Source organism: Astatotilapia calliptera, chromosome 13, assembly GCF_900246225.1.
Source record: "Astatotilapia calliptera chromosome 13, fAstCal1.2, whole genome shotgun sequence".
Lineage (NCBI taxonomy): Eukaryota > Metazoa > Chordata > Actinopteri > Cichliformes > Cichlidae > Astatotilapia > Astatotilapia calliptera.
In genome coordinates, this window is record NC_039314.1 from 1,040,925 (window position 1) to 1,061,756 (window position 20,832).

General features: G+C 41.5%; 1 protein-coding gene across 7 annotated transcripts in view; it reads left to right on the forward strand.

The window, feature by feature from the left end:
* ltbp1 (latent transforming growth factor beta binding protein 1) overlaps window positions 1-20,832 on the forward strand; it is a 132,830-nt gene that overhangs the window by 33,053 nt on the left and 78,945 nt on the right. For all 7 annotated transcript variants that reach the window (XM_026190474.1, XM_026190476.1, XM_026190475.1 and 4 more), the window contains exon 4: window positions 19,335-19,486. In XM_026190474.1, the coding sequence (XP_026046259.1) occupies window positions 19,335-19,486 (152 nt within the window). The remainder of the gene's footprint in view (window positions 1-19,334; window positions 19,487-20,832) is intronic.

Genomic DNA, 20,832 nt, shown 5'->3' on the forward strand with positions numbered 1-20,832 from the left:
AGCTACTAAGACTCGACTGTACACTGTGTTCGTTTTTTCCTCCGAACCAATAAGTTCTGTTTGAGCAGCCTTTCAATGCCTCTCTCTGTCTCTCGCAAGCACAGTTGACACAGACAACAAAGTAAAGCTAGTTTTTGGCGACAAGCCCGACAGGGAACCAACGTATTAGCCAGAGGTCCCTTTATTACGGTTCGGAGCTGTAGAGCTGTTTTATACAGGGTGGGCCATTTATATGGATACACCGTGATAAAATGGGAATGGTTGGTGATATTAAAGTCCTGTTTGTGGCACATTAGTATATGTGAGGGGGCAAACTCCTCAAGATGGGTGGTGACCATGGTGGCCATTTAGAAGTCGGCCATCTTGGATACAACCTTTTTTTTTTTTTTTTTTCAATAGGAAGAGGGCCATGTGACACATCAAACTTATTGGTAATGTCACAAGAAAAACAATGGTGTGCTTGGTTTCAATGTAACTTTATTCTTTCATGAGTTATTTACAAGTTTCTGACCACTTATAAAATGTGTTCAATGTGCTGCCCATTGTGTTGGATTGTCAATGCAACCCTCTTCTCCCACTCTTCACACACTGATAGCAACACCGCAGGAGAAATGCCAGCACAGGCATCCAGTATCCGTAGTTTCAGATGCTGCACATCTCGTATCTTCACACCATAGACAATTGCCTTCAGATGACCCCAAAGATGAAAGTCTAAGGGGGTCAGATCGGGACACCTTTTTGTTTTGCCCATTCTGCAAATTCTGTGCGCTGATCTGGGTCATCCTCGTTGAGATGCTGCAGCAGCTGGAGTTTGTAAGGGTGCCATTTGTGAGTAGCCAATATCCTCCGAAGGGATGTTCGACTAATGCCACTCTCCAGTGACATGCGGCGAGTGCTATGCTGTGGGCTCTTGCTGAGTGAAGCTAGGACAGCCACTGATGTTTCTTCATTAGTGACAGTTTTCTTCCGTCCACATTTTGGCAAATTCAACACTGAACCAGTTTCCTGAAACTTAGCAAGCAGTTTGCTGACTGTAGCGTGGGAGATGGGAGGTCTCGTAGGGTGTCTTGCATTGAAATCTTCTGCAATGACCCGGTTACTGCGTTCACCAGATATCAACACAATTTCGATCCGCTCTTCACATGTTAACCTCTTCGACATGTCAATGGCTGTGAACAAAGAGAAACTTGTAAATAACTCATGAAAGAATAAAGTTACGTTGAAACCAAGCACACCATTGTTTTTCTTGTGACATTACCAATAAGTTTGATGTGTCACATGGCCCTCTTCCTATTGAAAAAACAAAAGTTGTATCCAAGATGGCCGACTTCTAAATGGCCACCATGGTCACCACCCATCTTGAGGAGTTTGCCCCCTCACATATACTAATGTGCCACAAACAGGGCTTTAATATCACCAACCATTCCCATTTTATTACGGTGTATCCATATAAATGGCCCACCCTGTATACGTACGGAATAGTTTCCTATATGAGATTGCTGCTAAAAGTGCAGCCGTCCACCCTACTGTTACTCATTTTATATTAAGATTTAAAAATCTAGTTGGTATTGGTATAGCAAGTAGCCTTCAGTAATAGTAATAAATCACACAGCAATAGTACATTCATGTAGTTGTAAAAAGCATGATAATATATTAAGCAATCCAAAGTATTCAGAATATGTTACTCTCATTGAGTAAGGAACGGAATACGTTACAAAATACATTTTAGGGCATGTATTCTGTATTCTGTAATCTGTAGTGGAATACAGTTTAAAAGTAACCTTCCCAACACTGTGTATTGTGATATTCATTGTTTAACTTTATTTAGTCATCTTAAGCTCCAAGGTTGTTCGGTTTGAGTTCTTTGTTTATTAGATCCCTTTATGTCATCACCCCTGTGTCCCTTGTAGGAATGGGTATCGTTTAGGTTTTATCCGATACCGGTGCCAAACTGGTACTTTTGAAACAGTGCTGGTGCTTAAACAGTGCTCAAACCGGTGCTCAAACCGGTGCTTAAAGAATGGAGAACACAAAATTGGTCCAAAATCCTCTCATGTTCAGCTGTTTTTTTTTGTAAAAAGATAACAATGTTAGCCTTTTCTGCAGCTATGGGGCATATATGGTATCACTCTTAGCTGGAAGCAGTGCTTAAACAATGGAAAAAACACAAACTTTGTCCAAAAACCTCTCATGTTTAACTGTTTTCCACTTTTTCTTTGGTCATTTTAGCCTTTTTGGCCAGGGTGAAGGGAGTATCTGCCATCAAACAAGAAGACAGCCGCATGTAGCTATGATGATGTTTGCTAGTTCACCTTACATGCATTAATGTAATAACGTGGTTAGCCTACTCAACGTAAATTACACACGAACAACATGAAGCTACTCACGCAGAGAAGAACGGCTGCTGCTGCCATCATCATCCGTCATCATTTCTGCTACACTGGCAGGGCTAGGGGCCAGGACTCTCCTCTTTGTGTTTTTGGGGGATGTTGCTAACTCCGGGTCCGATAACAGACAACCCACCCGCAGTAGATGCGCTCGGTGTGAGGTCTCACAGCAAGCTATCAAATACGGCGCATTTCTCGGCTTTTAAAAAAAACGCTATGCGTCGCCAGGTGTTTCATCAGATTCGAGGTGTTACCTCCTTTGACAGTATCACAGTATCAGCTTAAAGCACTTGTTGCTGCTGAGTTTGCATATTTTGCTGTGAAGTACAGCCAGACTTTTGACCGCTTTGCCTTGGTCATTTTTAATCTGTAGCTCTGCTCTAAAAGAACGCACGTACCTGGCCCCGCCTACTATCCTCGGAAACGTAAAATGATTGGCTAGAATCTAAAGTGTATCACAGCTCAGGAAAAAAAAGCACAGAAATAAAGCACCGAAATGTGCGCTGCTTTTCGGTCTGGTTACTACCGTTTATGTCAGAACCGGTGCCATCATGGCACCGGATACCGGTACCCATCCCTAGTCCCTTGTTGGTTCATGTGTCTTAACCTGTCATGTGTCATGTCTGCGTCCCGTTATGTTCCTGCTTTATTTTGAAAGTCTTTCATTGTGCTTATTGTTACCTTTCCCCATGGTGTCATAATGTCATTCTAGTCAGCTGTTTCCCCACACACCTCCTGTGTGTATTTAGTCTGTGTGTTTTCTTTCAGTCTTTGTCAGGTTGTCTGTTTGCTTTCATGTCTAGCCATGTCATGTCTCAGAGTTCTTTGTACTGATCAGGTTTATGTTTATGTTTGGTTTATTTCATAGTTCCATAGTCGCATGTACCTGTTCAGTTTCATATCAGTGTCTCTCGTCAGAGTTTTCATAATTGTTTAGTTATTTCCCAGTTTGGGTTTCAGGTTAGGATTTGCCCTGTTCACTCTTGCTTTGTTTTTGTGTTCATGTTTTGTCAGCCAAATAAATGGCTCGCCTTTTGTTTAAAACTCAGTTCCGTCTCCTACCGTGTCTGCATTTGGGTCCCACCTTTCACTTGTTGTGTGAGTGTGGATGTGAGTGAGAGATTGAGAGTCAGTGTTTCTGTATGTGTCTTTGTCACAAACATACTTGATAAACAGGGTGGGAAGCCGCAATATCTGTCCCCCAGAGCCAGAGGCAGAAAGAGATGGAACCAGGACAACCATACCATCTGCAGCCCCCAAGAGTACCGAAGATCTGAGTCCGTACATCTCTGTAACATCTGCATATTCATCCAAGCAGGAGAGGGAGGGACGCCCTACATGGGGTGAGAATCGACATTACCAAAGGTGAAATGCAGTAAACTCCACTAGATACTGACCACCCCGGTGCGAGTCAAGAACAGGCTCCCAGGGGCCCAGGCACCCACGAATCACCAGGCGTCCTGCAGAGCCCCCTTTCGACAAGGAGGAGGTCCAAGCCACCTGAATCCACCGAGAGAAAGGGCCAACGACCACACGACAACACCCAACCTCAACAAGCAACCCACATCCCTGGGAGGGGCAGAAGCATCCAGCGAGCATAAGCCGTCCTGAACCAGCAGCAAACCGGGACGATGCCAAAGCCCAGGACAAACTTTCTGCAGACCCCCGTCCCAGACAGGGTATGAGAAACAGTGGTGCAGGAAGATGCCCCCCCCCCTCCTAGTGTCTAAGGCGCGATGTTGAGTGGGTATGTTGTGGAGTGTACAGGATGAGCATGACTGTGTGAAAACTAGAGTGTTGTTAAAGTTGAGGCTAACGTCTCGTGCTGTCAGTGACCTTGAAAGTGGAAATATTCTAAAGATTTCACATTACGTTTGTCAGAAACTCACGTTTCATTTGAAGGCAGCTCTGGCTTTATTTTCACCTATTTTAGAAGTGATGCCAGGAGATTGTTGCACAACTTTTCCATGTTTCAACTTCAAGAGTGACCCACTTGGCAACACGCCCATGCCTCTAACAATGTTGTTTTCCACATCTGGAATATTGTTGAGCGCATGGAGAGTCTTGATATAAAGTATCAATGGACACCGTTGCTTTTTTTCCTTTGTAACTTCTCATAGTTGGAGTCCGGGAGATACTAACGAATATAATCTGCTGATGATTAGTAGAAATCCTTGATATGGTTAATGATAAGGCCTGCAAACAAACTGTATTGCTGATACAAACACATGGACTGTTCAGTGTGTTTTTCCAAACATGGATTGCTTACTGTGAAGACTGTGTTATTGCAGTTTGGATGGCCAGTACTCTCCTTCTCCAGCAGTCAGTGTAATAATAGGTAAAATTTCTGCCGGCACTTTCATATGTGGACTTGAAATGCCATTAACTAAAGCTGTGGGTAAGACTTGGGTTTGGTTTGCCTGTCACTATAGCAGATGACTGGAGAAAGTGCAGTCGCATCAGACACGATAAAAACTGTCCCGATGCCTTGTCTGGTCCAATTGTTGAAAGTAGATTTAAAACAATTTTCCCCTTTTCAGGTTTGTGTTACAGCAAAATGTTGATGGAAATGTCCAGAATGACCAGCGTGTCCGCTTAATGTTGGCATGTTAGAAGATGAATATTTCTAGTATGTTAATGAACACATTTTGTGTGCAGTGTTTAAGATGCACTCTGCAAAACGTTAAGAGGAGTTTTTTGTTTAATGTCCTGCACAGGCACACATAATTGCTACCAGACCTGTGTCCTCGAAAGCTGTTCTTGATTTGCAGAAAGCATTTATCTCTCACAAGGACCTATTCTCCTTTTGGTTCAAGCAGAAGAGTGGTTATGTCATAGAGTACAATACAAAATATAGTATTAATTCCCCATTCCTTGTTAGGTCATTTGTGTGGAATACAGATAATTAATATTTTTTTCTACAACAATGCTGACCAAATTTATCTACACATATCTACACATTTTTTAACTGATACACAACCTGGATTATTACATGGATTGTTATGTTGTTTTGGGGGTATGCCATTTGCCTCTGTCAAAAACAGAGAAAAGTAAAACACTTAACGTAAGCTCAGATTTACAAGAGACCTTATCACTAGAACTGCTAGTGTTCCAAAATCTCCAGAAGTGGTCATTTTAACCGCTCCTGCAACAGTAGGAATAATGGCAAAGGCATAATTTCTAATCAAAACTGATAAACAAAGGGTACAACAAATAACGTGACAACTAACACATCTAAAAAAAATAGAATAAGAACGTTCTGAAAGGTTGAAAATAACTTTTGGATAACATCAGGATTAATTGCACTAAAATAATGACAAAATAAAAACAGGTCAGTTTTAAATTTCAGGTGATTGCCTGAATTGGAAAACTGACCTTACAGCTGGCTACAGAAATGCAAGAAACACATTTTAAATAATTATTGTATAGAGTTTATCATCACGTCCACATCACCAAACTTGCAGCCTCTGCACATTGCTCCGCCTAAATCTGAAGCCCTTCCCCTCCTTAGCTCTCCATGCTCTGACCTACACCCCAAAATCCCATCCTCAACCTGGCAAAAGAAAAAATAGTCCCCTATATATTTATCTATCAAGATTCGAGAAGTTTATTGTCATGTACATGCCAAAACACAGATGGTTATGCAGAGCAATGAAACTCTTACTTTGCAGGTTCTCCTCACACAACTAAAAAGAAAGTAATAAATTAGTAAAACAAGTGCTTTGTAGCACTTGTAGTTTATGTGTGGGTGTAATTAGAATTTAAAGTGCAAGTAGTTGCAACACTGTCACAGTGATAATATACAGGGAGTATGCAATATTAGCTATGAGCTAGTTCTTGTGCTGCCCTGATTAGTGCCTTTGGGAAAATAAGCTGGCCAAGCTGGCATCCCTTTTCTGATCATGTGTTTTTGCAGCTCCGATAGTTGGCTAAATTCCCACTGTGCTAACTTGATCTTGGCCTCTAGTCTCCGTGTCCATGGAGGGTACGGCTCCTTGTGGCTGTTCATCTTGTAGCCAAACATCTCAGTGATCACTGCTGCTGTAATGTAGATGAGTTGGCTGCTTTCCGTCTTGGTAGCAGTAGAGTTTGTCCATAATGCTACATTCACATCTTTACACTTACCGAGGGCTTTCACATTCAATGTCTTCAACGCACCAGTTGTTCATGGGGCATGGTACTCAATCTTCGATGGTGAGGATGATGGTATCTCCCCCCTGACCTGATGTCCAAACTCCCTTTTGCTTTAGCATTTATGTTGTACCTCATCAATCTCTAGTTGAGCTAGCAGTTGCTTCGTTTAAATGTAGAAACACCTAGCTACTAGTTTTTTTGCTTTTGGGTATCGAATTGTCCCACATCCTCTTCATGTAAACCCTCCTTTTGGGATTACTTGTGTAGCAGCATTCCCACCGTGCCCCACTCTCATCCTCTGTCTAGCCTACTTAGAACATGCAAACCTAAAATCCCCGGCCAGATGGTATATAATCAGTATATAATCCAGTCCTGTATCCAAAAACCTAATACCAAGCTAAAGCGTTAGAAGCCTTGTGTTGGAAAATTTGTTTCAAAAAGATACAAATTTGTCCAGCGTACATGGAAATCTTGTTGGGTCACGTCTGCAGTTCACAGTATTTGTTTTTTGGCTTTGATGCTGCTTGGATGTGTTGAATGTAATTTCCCAACCAATGTTTCAGTAATGAGTTAACAAGAATGTTGTGAATGTATTTGTTCTTTTGTCCCTCTAATGATGAATAGGAAAACAGCATAAATGGCACAAAAAGCAGTTGGCTGTGTGTTGTGCATAAAGTCTCCATTTTTGAAAAATGTCTAGTGGTTTTAAGATTGGAGTGGAAACAGAAATGTTTACAGATAGGATCCATCTTATAATTGTTCAAAATATTGCGCTTGTCTAGAATGCCTTCAGTTGGAACGTTAGCTGGTGAATGGCACTGTATTGCCTCATTCTTTTTGTAAAGACCTGAATCATTTAATTCTTTTTTCTTTGTTTTTTTGCCTGTCCCGTTTGGCTCTTTTGCCATCAGAATTGTTGTCTAAAGGCGAAGAAAGATGCCCAACGGATTTACCAAATGGACCATCCCAGCCTTGCCGTAATGGTCTATTTGATTCACCTTTTATTGTTTATTTTATTTTATTTTATTTTATTTTCACTTGCTAAATATGGGCCTTGAATGTGTGGGTGGTTGTGGTGGAGCGGGAAGAGGGAGGCAGCTGGAGATGGAGAGGGAAGGAAGGGAGGGGCAAGTGACCCCTCCCTGGGGCCAGCTCCCCCTGCTGACCCCAGTAGGCACCCCCATACTCCGCGACCCGCCAGGGAAAGGGGGCCCAGGCCCATCCAGACCGGGGCCCAGTTCGGCAGCGCCGCCTGGCCCCACAGAGCCCGGGACAGCCCACCCGACCCCACCACAGAGAAAACTGCACCCACCCCGTCATCCACTCATCTTCCAGACTACACAAGACAATAGACGCCCAGGCTGAGATCTTCCTCCACCTCTCCTATATCTCCCCCTCCTGCAGAGAGAGTTCCTGAAGAGAGGAGACCTCCTGCAAGATGTAATAGCCTCTCCCACCAGTTGAAGAGCCCCCCAGGTGGCTCGATGCACTGGTGGCACCCTGCGCCAGGGCTTGTTGTGTCTGTTTTTTTAAGACCTTTCATATTTAGTACTGTGAAAGCCTCAGTCAGTTTATGTGTGATTAATAGATGTAGTTTCCGGTTCTGGAAATTTCAGTAAGCGGAAGTGCCTTAAACCTGCACTCTTATTTATACAATCTGGTTGTATAGGAGTCTAAGAAAAAACCCTTCTGCTCCACTCTCTTCATCAGTGACCCCAGTAGATTTTAGGTGAGTTCATTGCTAATCTTACAACATGTAGGTCATTTTTTAAAATGATGGTTCCTATTAGAGTCCAAAAGGACGATAAAACAGAGCGCGCTTAAGAGTTGGTCCACTGTGTAACTGACAAGTCACTACCCTTTGAGTATGCCAGAACTGAACACAGTTACACTTTAGAAATAGAAGTTTGAGTGACTGCAACTGAGAACATTACATTTCTACTGTAGTTTCATAACAATTTAAAACATGTAACACAGGTTCAGACTGACTGAATTTGAACTTCAGGAATTTATAAAAAAACGTGAACACTTGAGATCTTGGACCACATATATAAATTTTAACCAAACACATATAAAGACTGAGATTTCCTGTTTGAGCAGTGATGTTGACAAAATGTGTCCAAATGGATAAACATGCAAATATCTGTTAAAGTACCCAGAACCATTTTTGTAGTAGTCCCTGCTTCACTAACTCTATCCAGGACCACATTTTGCCAGGATGTTGCACACACAGTCTCACAAGGTGAAAATAATACCAAGCCATGGTGTTAGGAGCCTCATAACCTATGTTAGAAAAGTTGGCTTGGCTGTAGCCCAGGAGGTATAGAAGGTCATCTGCTAACTGATCCCTGGTTTCGCCAGTCTGCATGCCAAATGTCCAAACCCAAAGTCGGAGTGTGAATATGTGTGGATGTTAGATAGAAAGCACTTACGCATCAAATAAAAGTGCTTGTATGAATGAGGTAAGTTGTAGAGTAGGAAAGCGCTATATAATTATATAATTTATTCATGAAAACCTTCATTAACAATGTGCCTGAGCAAAGTGTTGGCTCATTAAGTCAAGTGACCACACTACTCTAGAAAAACTGCACTGAAGGGAATAAGCTATCGGTTTCCTTTCTTAATCATTGTTGTGATCATTAGGACTAATTTAGTGGTCATTTGACAGCCCACACATGCTCTTTAGAGACTAACAGAGGAAAATTCTCTTAGTTCTGATCATGTAGTCATGTGAAACTTGCAGGTTTTCTGCGGCATGTACACATTACAAAGTACATGCAGACCCACCATGTCCAAAAGAGAAGTTGTTGGATGTAGTGCAGAGAGAGAGAGAGAGAAATGGTACTGCCATAGTTAGGGAATACAAATGGAAAAATATAATCTGAAAAACTGAAAGCAGATTTTTTTTAGAATGCAAGTTGTGGTGAAAGCAATCATAGTGGAAACCTTTACTGTTATTGAGGAACTGAATCCTTTTGACAGAGGACCAAATTTGGCATACGGGTCTTGATTTCTCAACTGCTGTCTTGTACTTTCTGCCAGGGTTCATTAAACAGTCTTTGCAGATTATTACTGAAACTCTGATCTGATCTTATCAGATCTTATTCAGTGTAGATATTGCTGCTTTCCCTCCTTGAAGTCCGACTGCCTTCACTAGTATGTGTGAGGGCACTTGTGAGGTTCAGCGGGTTCATTTCGGTAGACCAGAGTATGTCAGTTCTTGTGGGGAAGACTTGGACAGCTAGTTCTGGAGGTCGGCACTGGATTGTGATTGTGGCCACAGCATTGAAGGCCGAAAGTGAACAGATTCAGCCCTCCCTCCTCTCTCTCTCTCTCTGTCTCACACACAAACACACACTTGTTGGTTATTCATATCTTGTGGGGACATAATGCTTTCCCTAGCCGTTTACCCTAACCCTAACCATGAAAAATGAAAAGCCTAACCCCTTCCCTAAACCTAACCATTAGGTTAGTCACTAGGATTTTGGTCCCCATAAGGGCTGTTGGTCCCCACAAAGATATGAATGCGCACTCACACACACACATGCATGCACGCACACACAGGCACACACACGTACGCACCTCACTCACCGATCTGTTTGTGTGGAAATAGTTCAATCTGATATTCAAGACCAGCAGGCTTTTGTAACAATCACTGGACACCCTCCAAACTTTTGTCTTTTTTTTATTTGTTAAATAATTTCTTTATTTTACTGTTGCACTCATTGCCAGTGAATGCAGTCATGATATTTTCTTGAGGCAGGATGAAAATTATGGGCTCAAAATGTGGTCATAAATATTTTGTACTTTGTAGGTCTTTGAAGGGAATAAATGCCCTTTTACATGCCAACCCAGCGTTTTCCTTCATCACCACGAAGGAAAACAGTCTGTGGTCGTCCAAGTTTGGTGATTTTTGTGTCACAGGACTATGTGTTTAATACAGGGACTTCCACAGCCTTTTCAACAGCGCTGCGGACCGTGGGGGGGGGGGGGGCAGTGTTTTGGAAATGACAGTCTTCATTACAAAGCTTTCTTCGTTATGAATTAGCATACATGTTTTTATTGAACATTTGAAGAACTAGCAAAAAAAGAGAAACTCTTGTAGAGGACATAAAGTCAGAGATAGAAACAACAAGGAGCAGGTGCATCTAGTACAGGTAGAGCTGCTGCAAAAACCCACAGAGCCCAGCAGCCAGCAACAAATTCTGGATCCTTTGCTTTTAGTTAGCAGTTAGCATTAGCAGCACATCCTGCGTCGGATGTGAAAGGACTTTTATGCTGCGCACTGTGACTCACAGCAATGGTCCCGGGTCAGCCCTGACTTTGTGTTAAAATAATCCTAAAGTAATAAGTAGTAATAAGTATTTCTAACCACTGATATACCACAACTTTTTCCTTTCAACAGCTGCTGAAAGTTAGGGGACCTAGCTTCTATCGGGTATTTATATAGAGATCCTCTAGCTTCAAACTGTATTACCCTTCAAGGACCTGCAGCTCAAAAAAGCGCCCCTCCGACAGCCAAACCCATCTGTTCTCTGATTGGATTGTTACATTTGTGATTGACATGACATTGACCAATCAGATGAAAGGAAGAGAAATAGGGTCAAAATTCGTACTTGTAACTTGCAGGGTTTTTTTGGCTAAGTCCACACACAAATCTTTTTTACACACACAGTGCTTTTCTTGGCTGCAGATTTGAAAGGTTACATGTTTTTATAGGTTTCATTTAGGGGAGTGAGCAGTAAACAAAGTCAAATATGCTCCCCTTGCCTGTCTCAATTTAGATTACAACACCTGTCACCTCCATAACAAACTAGATGCTGGTCAGTTTATATAAACAAGCATGCACAAAAGCTTTTTTACATACGCCATTGTGTCCACTGTGAGTACACAGACACAAATTTATCTTAACAGATAATTGTAACCCTTCAACCACAAAATGTTTTCATGACTGCATCGTACAAGCAAACATTTCATACAATGAGGTGTGAAAAGTTACAGTACAGTTCTGCATTAGCCTGCTGCATAATCTGAACAGAAGAGCTATTTAAGACTTTACAGGGTCATAGCTGAGCTATGTACAAGGCTATCACTTTCTGTTTATTTATACTGTGGCAGGAGGCCTATCATATGAAAGGGATGAAAATATGTCTGGTTGACAAATGGCTCTCCCTCCATGTTATCATCTTCTTTCTGTGGCCATGCACTCTCCTTGTATCCCTCATTTTCCAGTCCCGGAGAAGGACATATCATTTTCCATTAGTGTTAAATCTTCTGCACATACAGTATAATGTGCTGTGTGTACTGTATTAATGACATTTTCTTTGAAAGCCACCAACAGGAGTTATCCAAAACTTTGTATAATTACTAATAATATTACATATTTTAATTTATAAGAATTATTTTATTTTTAATTGCTTTTTTGATAACAGTTTTGTTTTTGTTCAAATGCAATTTAATTTCTGCAAAACCTTTCATTTATCCGTTATTGCTTAATATTCTGTACTATTTTTTCATGTTATTTTTACATTTCGCTCTGTGTCATTATTATTGCTATCTTAGATCGATCGACTGCCTGGCAACCTTCAGTTGCTACATAAAAATGTGTATTACCCGACCACTCAGCGAGTGGTTCTTGGAAGCTGCTTGCTCTGACTGGGTGAAACAGTCACAGAGAGAGTGCTGCACAAAGTAAAAGTTGTTCCCCACCACTAAACCCAACATTAGATGGATGAATGTTATTCAATTTGTTTCACAGTTTGAAAAAATATAATTACAGCAACAAATCCAACACGTTCCCATGCCAAAAAGTAACATTCCGACGCTATGTGACAAATCGTCGGTATGTTACACGTTTGGAAACATGAGAACTGTTTGGATCTACACATGTAAATTTATCTTGCTTTCTCATCATGAATCGCTTTGGAAAAAACTATCTGATATGGTTAAGGTTGTGGTTAAGGTTAGGGCTGGAATACATGGCTGGAACGTGTGTTACTGCCAGGAGCATCATTCTATTGGATTCCATCCACAATCTGGAGCATAGCATAGGGAAGGTTACCTTTTGCGTTACTATGAGACGTATCGGGACTAGGGCTGCCACGATTAGTCGACTAGTCACGATTATGTTGACTATCAAAATCGTCGACGACTGATTTAATAGTCGACGCGTCGTTTGAAGCTTTGTAAGATCACAAAAGACGCAGGAATAAGTAGAAGGATTTAAGAGTGTAATAACGGCCTGACACAGAAGATGGCAGCACTGCATGTACAAGGATGCCAGCTGCCGTTAACCCCGAAGAAGAAGAAGAAGCTGTGTCCCAGAATTCATAGCGCAGCCCAGCTCAGTTTACAACAATGGCGGCAGCTAGTTAGTTTTAATATTACTCTTATTATTCTTTCTGGGTCACAAAATAAACGTTTAACATATTTTCAGGTGAGAATGTAGCTGTGTAAACCTCAAATATCTGCTCAGTTTATCAAGACACCACATATTTTCAAAAGCGCCCCGACATTTTCGGAGACGTCTGTTGCCCACTAGCTCGATAGCTAGCCGGGGGCAAGGCTCACTGGAGCCCATGAGAGCACCGGACTCCCGGCAAATCGTTTTCAAACCCACTGCCGTCTGTCGCTACTCAGGTTAAATATATATAAGTCACTTAGATAACTTCAAAATGTTATTGTTTGGCTTTTTTAATATTTTATTTGTTCCTGAGTAAATCGGTTTGGCTGAGATTAAAGTTATCGTTTTTACACAGCTGAATAAACAACTGATTATCAGAAGTGTGAGATTCTCGAGAATATACTCCGGTGTCCCGTTATATTTTAGATAGCAAGGAGTTTATTAAACTTCACCGAAAGAATCTGCAAATTTCATTAAAATTTAATAAACTATCATCTTGTCTTTATTTTTAGTGAGCACATACCGTAAACACTTAAAGCTGTAAGCTAATGATAGTTATATAAGAGCAGATGCTGCTGGTGCAATAAGCTGTACGTTTTACGTCCAATGGATGATGATCTGATTAGTCGACTAATCGCAAAAATAATCGGTGACTAGTCGACTATCAAAATAATCGTTTGTGGCAGCCCTAATTGGGACGTGACAAATTGTTGGTATGTTAAGTGTTGGGATTGAGGATGCTCTGACAAATCACTTACAGATCTCATGTCTGGTCCATCAGAATAAAGACAGACAGTTGGTGTCGTAAGCCCCGCCCTCTGTTCAAAAATGGTCGCTCATATTGGAAATAAATGGCTTCTTTCACTCCTCTTTCAAACCAAATGTCTTCTCTGTCCAAAATATGAACACTGGCATTCTCGAAAGAGTGATCTTTGTCCTTTAGATGCAGATGGACCGCCGAGTCTTGTCCTGTCGAGGTGGCTTTCTATGTTGTGCCATGTGTTTATGAAGTGGCTGTCTGGTCTCTCCAATGTAGAGGTCTGAGCATTCCTTGCTACACTGTACAGCATACACTACATTAAGTTTGTGTTTAGGAGCTTTGTCCTTGGAATGAACCATTTTTTGTCTGAGTGTGTGGCTGGGTCTGGAGTACACTGGGATGTTGTGCTTGGAGAAGAGTTTCTGTGATAAACCTGTCACATAGGGGATGACAATATTGTTGCGTTTGCCTTTCTGGCCCTTCCTAGTTGGTGTCTGATCTTCTTTTCTGTGCATCTTTGTTGATTTGATGGAAGTCCATGTTTTAAGAGCTTCCTTTACATGTGAGTGTTCCCTCTTTTTCCCCTCAGGCTTAGAGGGAACATTTTCTGCCCGGTGTTGTAGGGTCCTGATTACTCCATGTTTGTGTTCCAGAGGGTGGTGGTCCCTGTGTGTGTGGGGCTTCCGGTAAACTTCAATGTTTAGGTTCCATTCTCTTGAATACGCATGGCACAGTCCAGGAATGGCAAACTGTTATCCTTTGTGTCTTCCCTGGTGAACTTTATGTTTTTATCCATAGAGTTGATGTGAGCAGTGTAGGCTTCTACTTCTTGGGTTTTGATTTTGACCCAAGTGTCATCAACATGTGGCTAGGTACTGTCCCTTTAAAAGAGCAAAGAGCGTGTCTTTCCACCTCCTCCATGTAAAGGTTGGCTACAGTAGTTGATGGTAGCCCACACACACGGACCAGTACCTCCAGAAGACTACTAATCTTAATGGTTGTACGGGCAACTTGAAAGACTTCTAGAGATAAAACATCTGATTACTTTACAAAATTAAGTCAAAACTCCAGACTTCATGGCATTTCAAACATGACTAAAAAAATGCTGATGCACTCAGCCACTTTAAGCCAATGCTCGATATGGAAGTGTGTGAGATGATTTTCTGGACAGGGGCAGTTTCTTGTGACTTGGTTGCGGCAAGAATGCATGTGGAAAAGAAATAATCATTATTCCTCTTTTTATATGTTGTTAACACCAGAAAGTCCTCATGTTCAAATCTGCAGCCTTCCAATCTGTCTTTTTTGAGATCTCAAACATTGATCTCTGTAACAACGTTGAGCTAAGCTGCTAATCTTCCGAAATGTCGGACTAAAAGATGGCAATTAAGACCACATGTCCCATTTGTCTGAATGTAGCTCAGGCATTTATTTGTTTCATTAAGCAGTAAACATGGTTGACGGCGTGAAGTTTGGTCAATTGAGAAGATAAAGAATGGGAAGTACAGTGTATCAGCCTGGAGTACACGAGCATTCACACCATTGTTTTTAATAATAAAGGATGTAGAGGATGCCTAGTGCCTCTGATCACTGACAGCTGACCAAACAATGATCAGTGCCCTAAGCTATATTCATACCGACTTTATTTTTACCATAGTTCTGTGCCAGCATTTGGGAGCTCCAATAGATGTACTATTTTTATGTGCTGAAGGAATACACAAACACTACAATCACAGTGTGTCAAGACAGCCAGCTTATATCCAGTCTAATAAGTGTTAAATTTAGTATTCAAATACTAAGGGCTAATATTGATATGAATTACGGTGTAAAACGACCCAATGTTCAAGACAGTATCCTTAATTCAAATGATTAAATTTAACGTAAAATGTACCTCTTCTCAGTTACTGCTTAAAGACAGGCAGATTGACCTGCTGTTTCAGTTCATGGTTATGTAGATGGAAAGCAGCTGCTGTGTATGTCATCAGGACGCTACAACACAGAGCGAACACCATCCCCACTGACACAGCGGCCAGGGAGGCAGAAGAACTGCACATCAAGAAGGCCCTGAGTAAATCTGGTTATCCCAGGTGGACTTTTGTCAAAACTGGAAAGGCACCTAAAGAAAGCTCCAGCTGATCCAGGAGAGAAGGACAACCGCTGCCCAAGCGAAAACCTGTAGTGATCCCATATGTGTCAGGAGTATCGGAGCAGTTGAGACACATTTTTTCTAAACACCGGGTCTCTGTGGCTTTTAAACCCCAAAACACGCTGCGCCAAAAATTGGTCCACCCCAAGGATCGGGTCCCCCGACACAAACAGAGTAACATAGTGTACGCTGTTAAGTGCAGGAGGATTGCCAGGATTTATACATCGGGGAAACCAAACAACCTCTGGCGAAGCGGATGGCACAAGACAGAAGAGCTACCTCGTCGGGCCAGGACTCTGCAGTCTATTCACACCTACAGGCCAGTGGACACTCTTTCAAAGATGAGGATGTACACATCCTGGACAGGGAGGAACGCTGGTTTGAGTGCGGAGTCAAGGAGGCCATTTACGTGGAAAGGGAAAGACCATCTCTGAATCGAGGAGGGGGCTTAAGGGTACATCTTTCGCCATCTTACAATGCTGTGATTGCAGCCATTCCCCAACTCTGTGAATGGTACTCATGGCCATTGATCAGTGGTCTTTGGTCAGTGGGTTTTGGTCAGTGGTTGTTGATCAAAGGTCATGAGAATTTGCATAATTAAGATTAAGGAACTGACCTCCCAGCCCATTGTTCCTTCAGTGGGCTGGTTTCAGTCATTATGCAAATGTACTGTTTATAAGATTGGGGAAACCTGCAGTCAGCTGAGACTGAAGAAGTCACTTGAATGAGTGACGAAACGTTTCTCCCACAAAAACACTACGTCCAGATGAACAGATTCAACTTTTGGAGATTTACTTTCCTGGATGATTGAGAATGCATCAAAATTTCAAATATGCAGTGGCCTTGAGGTTTCCATTGATGAAGATTGGACCCACTATCGTTGTACCCCATATACCACACCAAACCATCACTTTTGTTGTTCCAACAGTCTGGAGGGATCCATCCAATGTGGGTTAGTGTCAGACCAATAGCGGTGGTTTTGTTTGTTAACTTCACCATTCACATAAAAGTTTGCCTCATCACTGAACAAAGTCTTCTGCGTGAACTGAGGGTCCTGTTCCAATTTTTGTTTTGCCCATTCTGCAAATTCTGTGCGCCGATCTGGGTCATCCTCGTTGAGATGCTGCAGTAGCTGGAGTTTGTAAGGCTGCCATTTGTGAGTATCTAATATCTGCCTAAGGGATGGTCGACTAATGCCAGTCTCCAGCGACATGCGGCGAGTGCTACGCTGTGGGCGCTTGCTGAATGAAGCTAGGACAGCCACTGATGTTTCTTCATTAGTGACAGTTTTCTTGCGTCCACATTTTGGCAAATCCAACACTGAACCAGTTTCACGAAACTTAGCAAGCAGTTTGTTAACTGTAGCATGGGAGATGGGTGGTCTCGTAGGGTGTCTTGCATTGAAATCTTCTGCAATGACCCGGTTACTGCGTTCACCAGATATCAACACAATTTCGATCCGCTCCTCACATGTTAACCTCTTCGACATGTCAATGGCTGTGAACAAAGAGAAACTTGTAAATAACTCATGAAAGAATAAAGTTACGTTGAAACCAAGCACACCATTGTTTTTCTTGTGACATTACCAATAAGTTTGATGTGTCACATGGCCCTCTTCCTATTGAAAAAACAAAAGTTGTATCCAAGATGGCCGACTTCTAAATGGTCACCATGGTTACCACCCATCTTGAGGAGTTTGCCCCCTCACATATACTAATGTGCCACAAACAGGGCTTTAATATCACTAATATCACCCTGTACTTTAGCACCAATAGGTGCATTTAGTGTTTTGTGATGTATTATTTTTTTACTTGAACTTGCTTACAGTGCCCTTACAATACTGTTTCATGGCAGGATCCCAGAGCTGTACAATAGACTGAATGCTGGGTGATCCCAGACACTAAATCGCTTTAGGTTCCAGTCTGTCTCATTCATTTACAATATGTTGTCTGGAAAGTAAATAATATTCCAAAAATATTCTGAAGATTCTAGCTTGCATCACAATTTACTTTGATTTTTTTGGCCACTAATCAGCCACCCTCAGCGATAACCTGCAGTTAAGTCAACAAATCTGTGAATCCGGTTTACTGGAATGAATCGGATGCTTGGTAGCTGGGGATCGATCCACCAGGGCCTCTGCTCTGGGTGAGAAGTATAGCATAGTATAAAATAGCACTTTTAGAATTGTTTTTGTTTCAGTTGTATTTTGTTAATATAAAAACTGTGAAATCTTACTTTCAAGGTGGAAAAAATTGTAAATAGTCAGTATCTCACACCATAGTATTAGGACATGTTCATAATCATCTGCAGAAAACCTCTGTTCCTGTATGTTTTTCAACTTTTTCAGCTGGAATCATATATGACAGCTAGTCAGTGTGGTGAGAGTTTGATCCATCTCTATTTTATTATTATTAAGTACAAGGCTTAAAAAGAGTTCACCATACCACAGGGCCCTGAGATTTAAAGTATAAAGTATACATTCTTTATGGAGCTGTAAAAGAGGAAAAGATTAGTGCATGTCTGCTTGCATTGCTTTGGCTTAACATTTGATAAATGTCTTGGTGACTCCCTGACACAGAGGGGGTAGAGCTGATCCACTCAGAGATACTAACTAGAAGAAAATTTAACTTGATGATGGTGCTTTACGAAGAGTCGGAGTGTCATCTCAGTTGATCCTGTAGAAAATGTGTTAACCAAAATTAACTGCAATCAGTACTTAAATTGTAGGGATATTTCCCATAACCAGTAATTGCACTTAATAGTGCAGTCAGGGTATCATAATAGTCCTACGGGTTCAACTCCTGGGGAAAATTGTTTCATTTGTCAGTGAAATCAAGTTGACTGCCCTGTACTTAAGAGGACACATCCTTGGGACGTATTCTCTGCAGCGTCGACCTGTCCATTGAGCAGAATTAAAAAAGCTTTAATCTCAGTGGTTTGAGGACAAGGCTGATGAAAAGGGAAAGGGTAGTAAGTGGAAGCGATGGGGGATGATGCTGTTCTGGAGGAACTCAAAGAATTTGTCATGAGAGAGATGCTCTTAAATATTATCACCTCCTAAAACCAAAGTGATAATTTCAGGAAGTGGTAAGAAGATTTCTTTTTACAAAGAAGCAGAAGATTTTAGTGTTGGGAAAAGATCACATTTTCCAAAGGGTCAATGCACAGTGAATCACAGAGGGCAGAGAGATGAGGCTGCAGTGCTCTCTATGGGCCAAAACCTTCAGACACTGGTGGCAGCATCCCAGTCCCTTTTGTGACAGCAGCTGGTTTCTGTGAGCTGTCACAGGAAATCGCTTACTGTGAACACAGATTTAAAGTGTTGGGGCATTTTCCTGTTAACTACAAAGTGCTATGAGCATGATTAAAACTGACTTGTTCACATATAAAATTGATATTGATCCAAAAGACATGAAAGTGTCATTTTTAGTGTATGCATGTCTTTGTAATGTGTTTTTTGTATTTGATTTGTTTCTTGCATTTGATTGTGCTCTGCTTTTCCTTCAGAATTCGACCTGTGCCAGTTCACCCTGGTCAGAGCCAGCAGTATATTATAAAGCCCAAATACTACCAAAGGCACACCACTCACACACAGACTCACATCCAGACCCAGCCTGAAAGGCCTATCCCCCTAACAGTGGGACACAACCCTATCCACGGTGAGTAAGTCCTAAAAATCATCTTTTCATGCATCTTCTCTCTGTCTTAATGAGTGTTTTACTGTGGTACAGAGTGTGTTTTTTAGTCGGTGAGAGTGTTGATTTCTGAAACCCTTAATTTATAGTGACTTAACTATACTTGAGCAGCATAATCCACAAAGATGAGTAGCATGTTTGTATTATTGCAGTGCAATGGCACGTTATCTAGCTGACCTTAATTCAGTGCGATGTTCAGGTAAATTGTTTTTTCCTGCTGTGACAACTTGATGTGTATCTGCAAGCTGCTTTGTAACTCACCTCCAGCAACTTATTTCATGGTGTATCTGACTATTAATACCGCTTTGTTCTGCCCTCCACATCTTGTGCCTCCTATGTATATTTATAGAGGTCTCCAAACAGAGCTGTGCTACCAATAGTGACATAATAGCCTTCCTTTGGCTACTTTCAGTTAGTGTGATTTTTTTTTTTCTTCTTATCTGAAAAAGTGAAGGGAAGTGTAAGAATATTTACTACATTACCCACAATCATGAATGAATATACACAAGACATTTCAAACGTAACTTTAATGATGTCTGTGTCCGTTTTCTAAATTAAACTGCTTAATGGGAGAACTACTGAGAATCCTGTTGATACATTGTTACAAAGTTACCACTTAATAATAATTAAGTAATTTTTATGCACATACACGCACAGAAACCATCACATTGGGTCTGACACTGTGAGGATGTGGAGAGAATGTGCAGCTTGCAGTTCGGCAGCAAAAGGATTTGTTCAAATTGCAGCTCCAGCGGTAAATGGCATAAAGACTTAAGCATCGCTTGCTGCTCTGGGCTGTCGAAAATGAATTATTAGTCTCATTTTCTGTGGGCAATTTCAGACAAAGGGAGGGAGTATAAGAGTTCGAATTGGAGAATGGAATGAAATAACTGTGTCATTTGGGGAGAACCAGTCAGTTTGCTGAAACAACAAGTGCCTCTGTAGATTTGAGGGGAAGGAAGCTGCCTACAGCTGAGTCTATCTGCTACCTATCCTCCTTTCAACTTTCTTGCCTGACAAATTATCCCCACTTTACAGTTTAAAGTGGACGCCAGCGTGCCAAACATCTAATATACTGTATTTCCTCACTTAGCCCGTGAGTTCATAACAATCTGATGGTGCAAAATTGTAAACGGTTATGATTTAATGTATTGCAATATTTTACACACGGCATAATATTGAGATTGTCATGTGTATCTATATTGTTTGCTGTCATCTGTAAACTGTATGGGTGCACAAACGGCACAACAGCTTAGTAAAGCTTCAGCATTTCACTAAAAACTGAAACACAAACTTCTTGGATGGTTTGT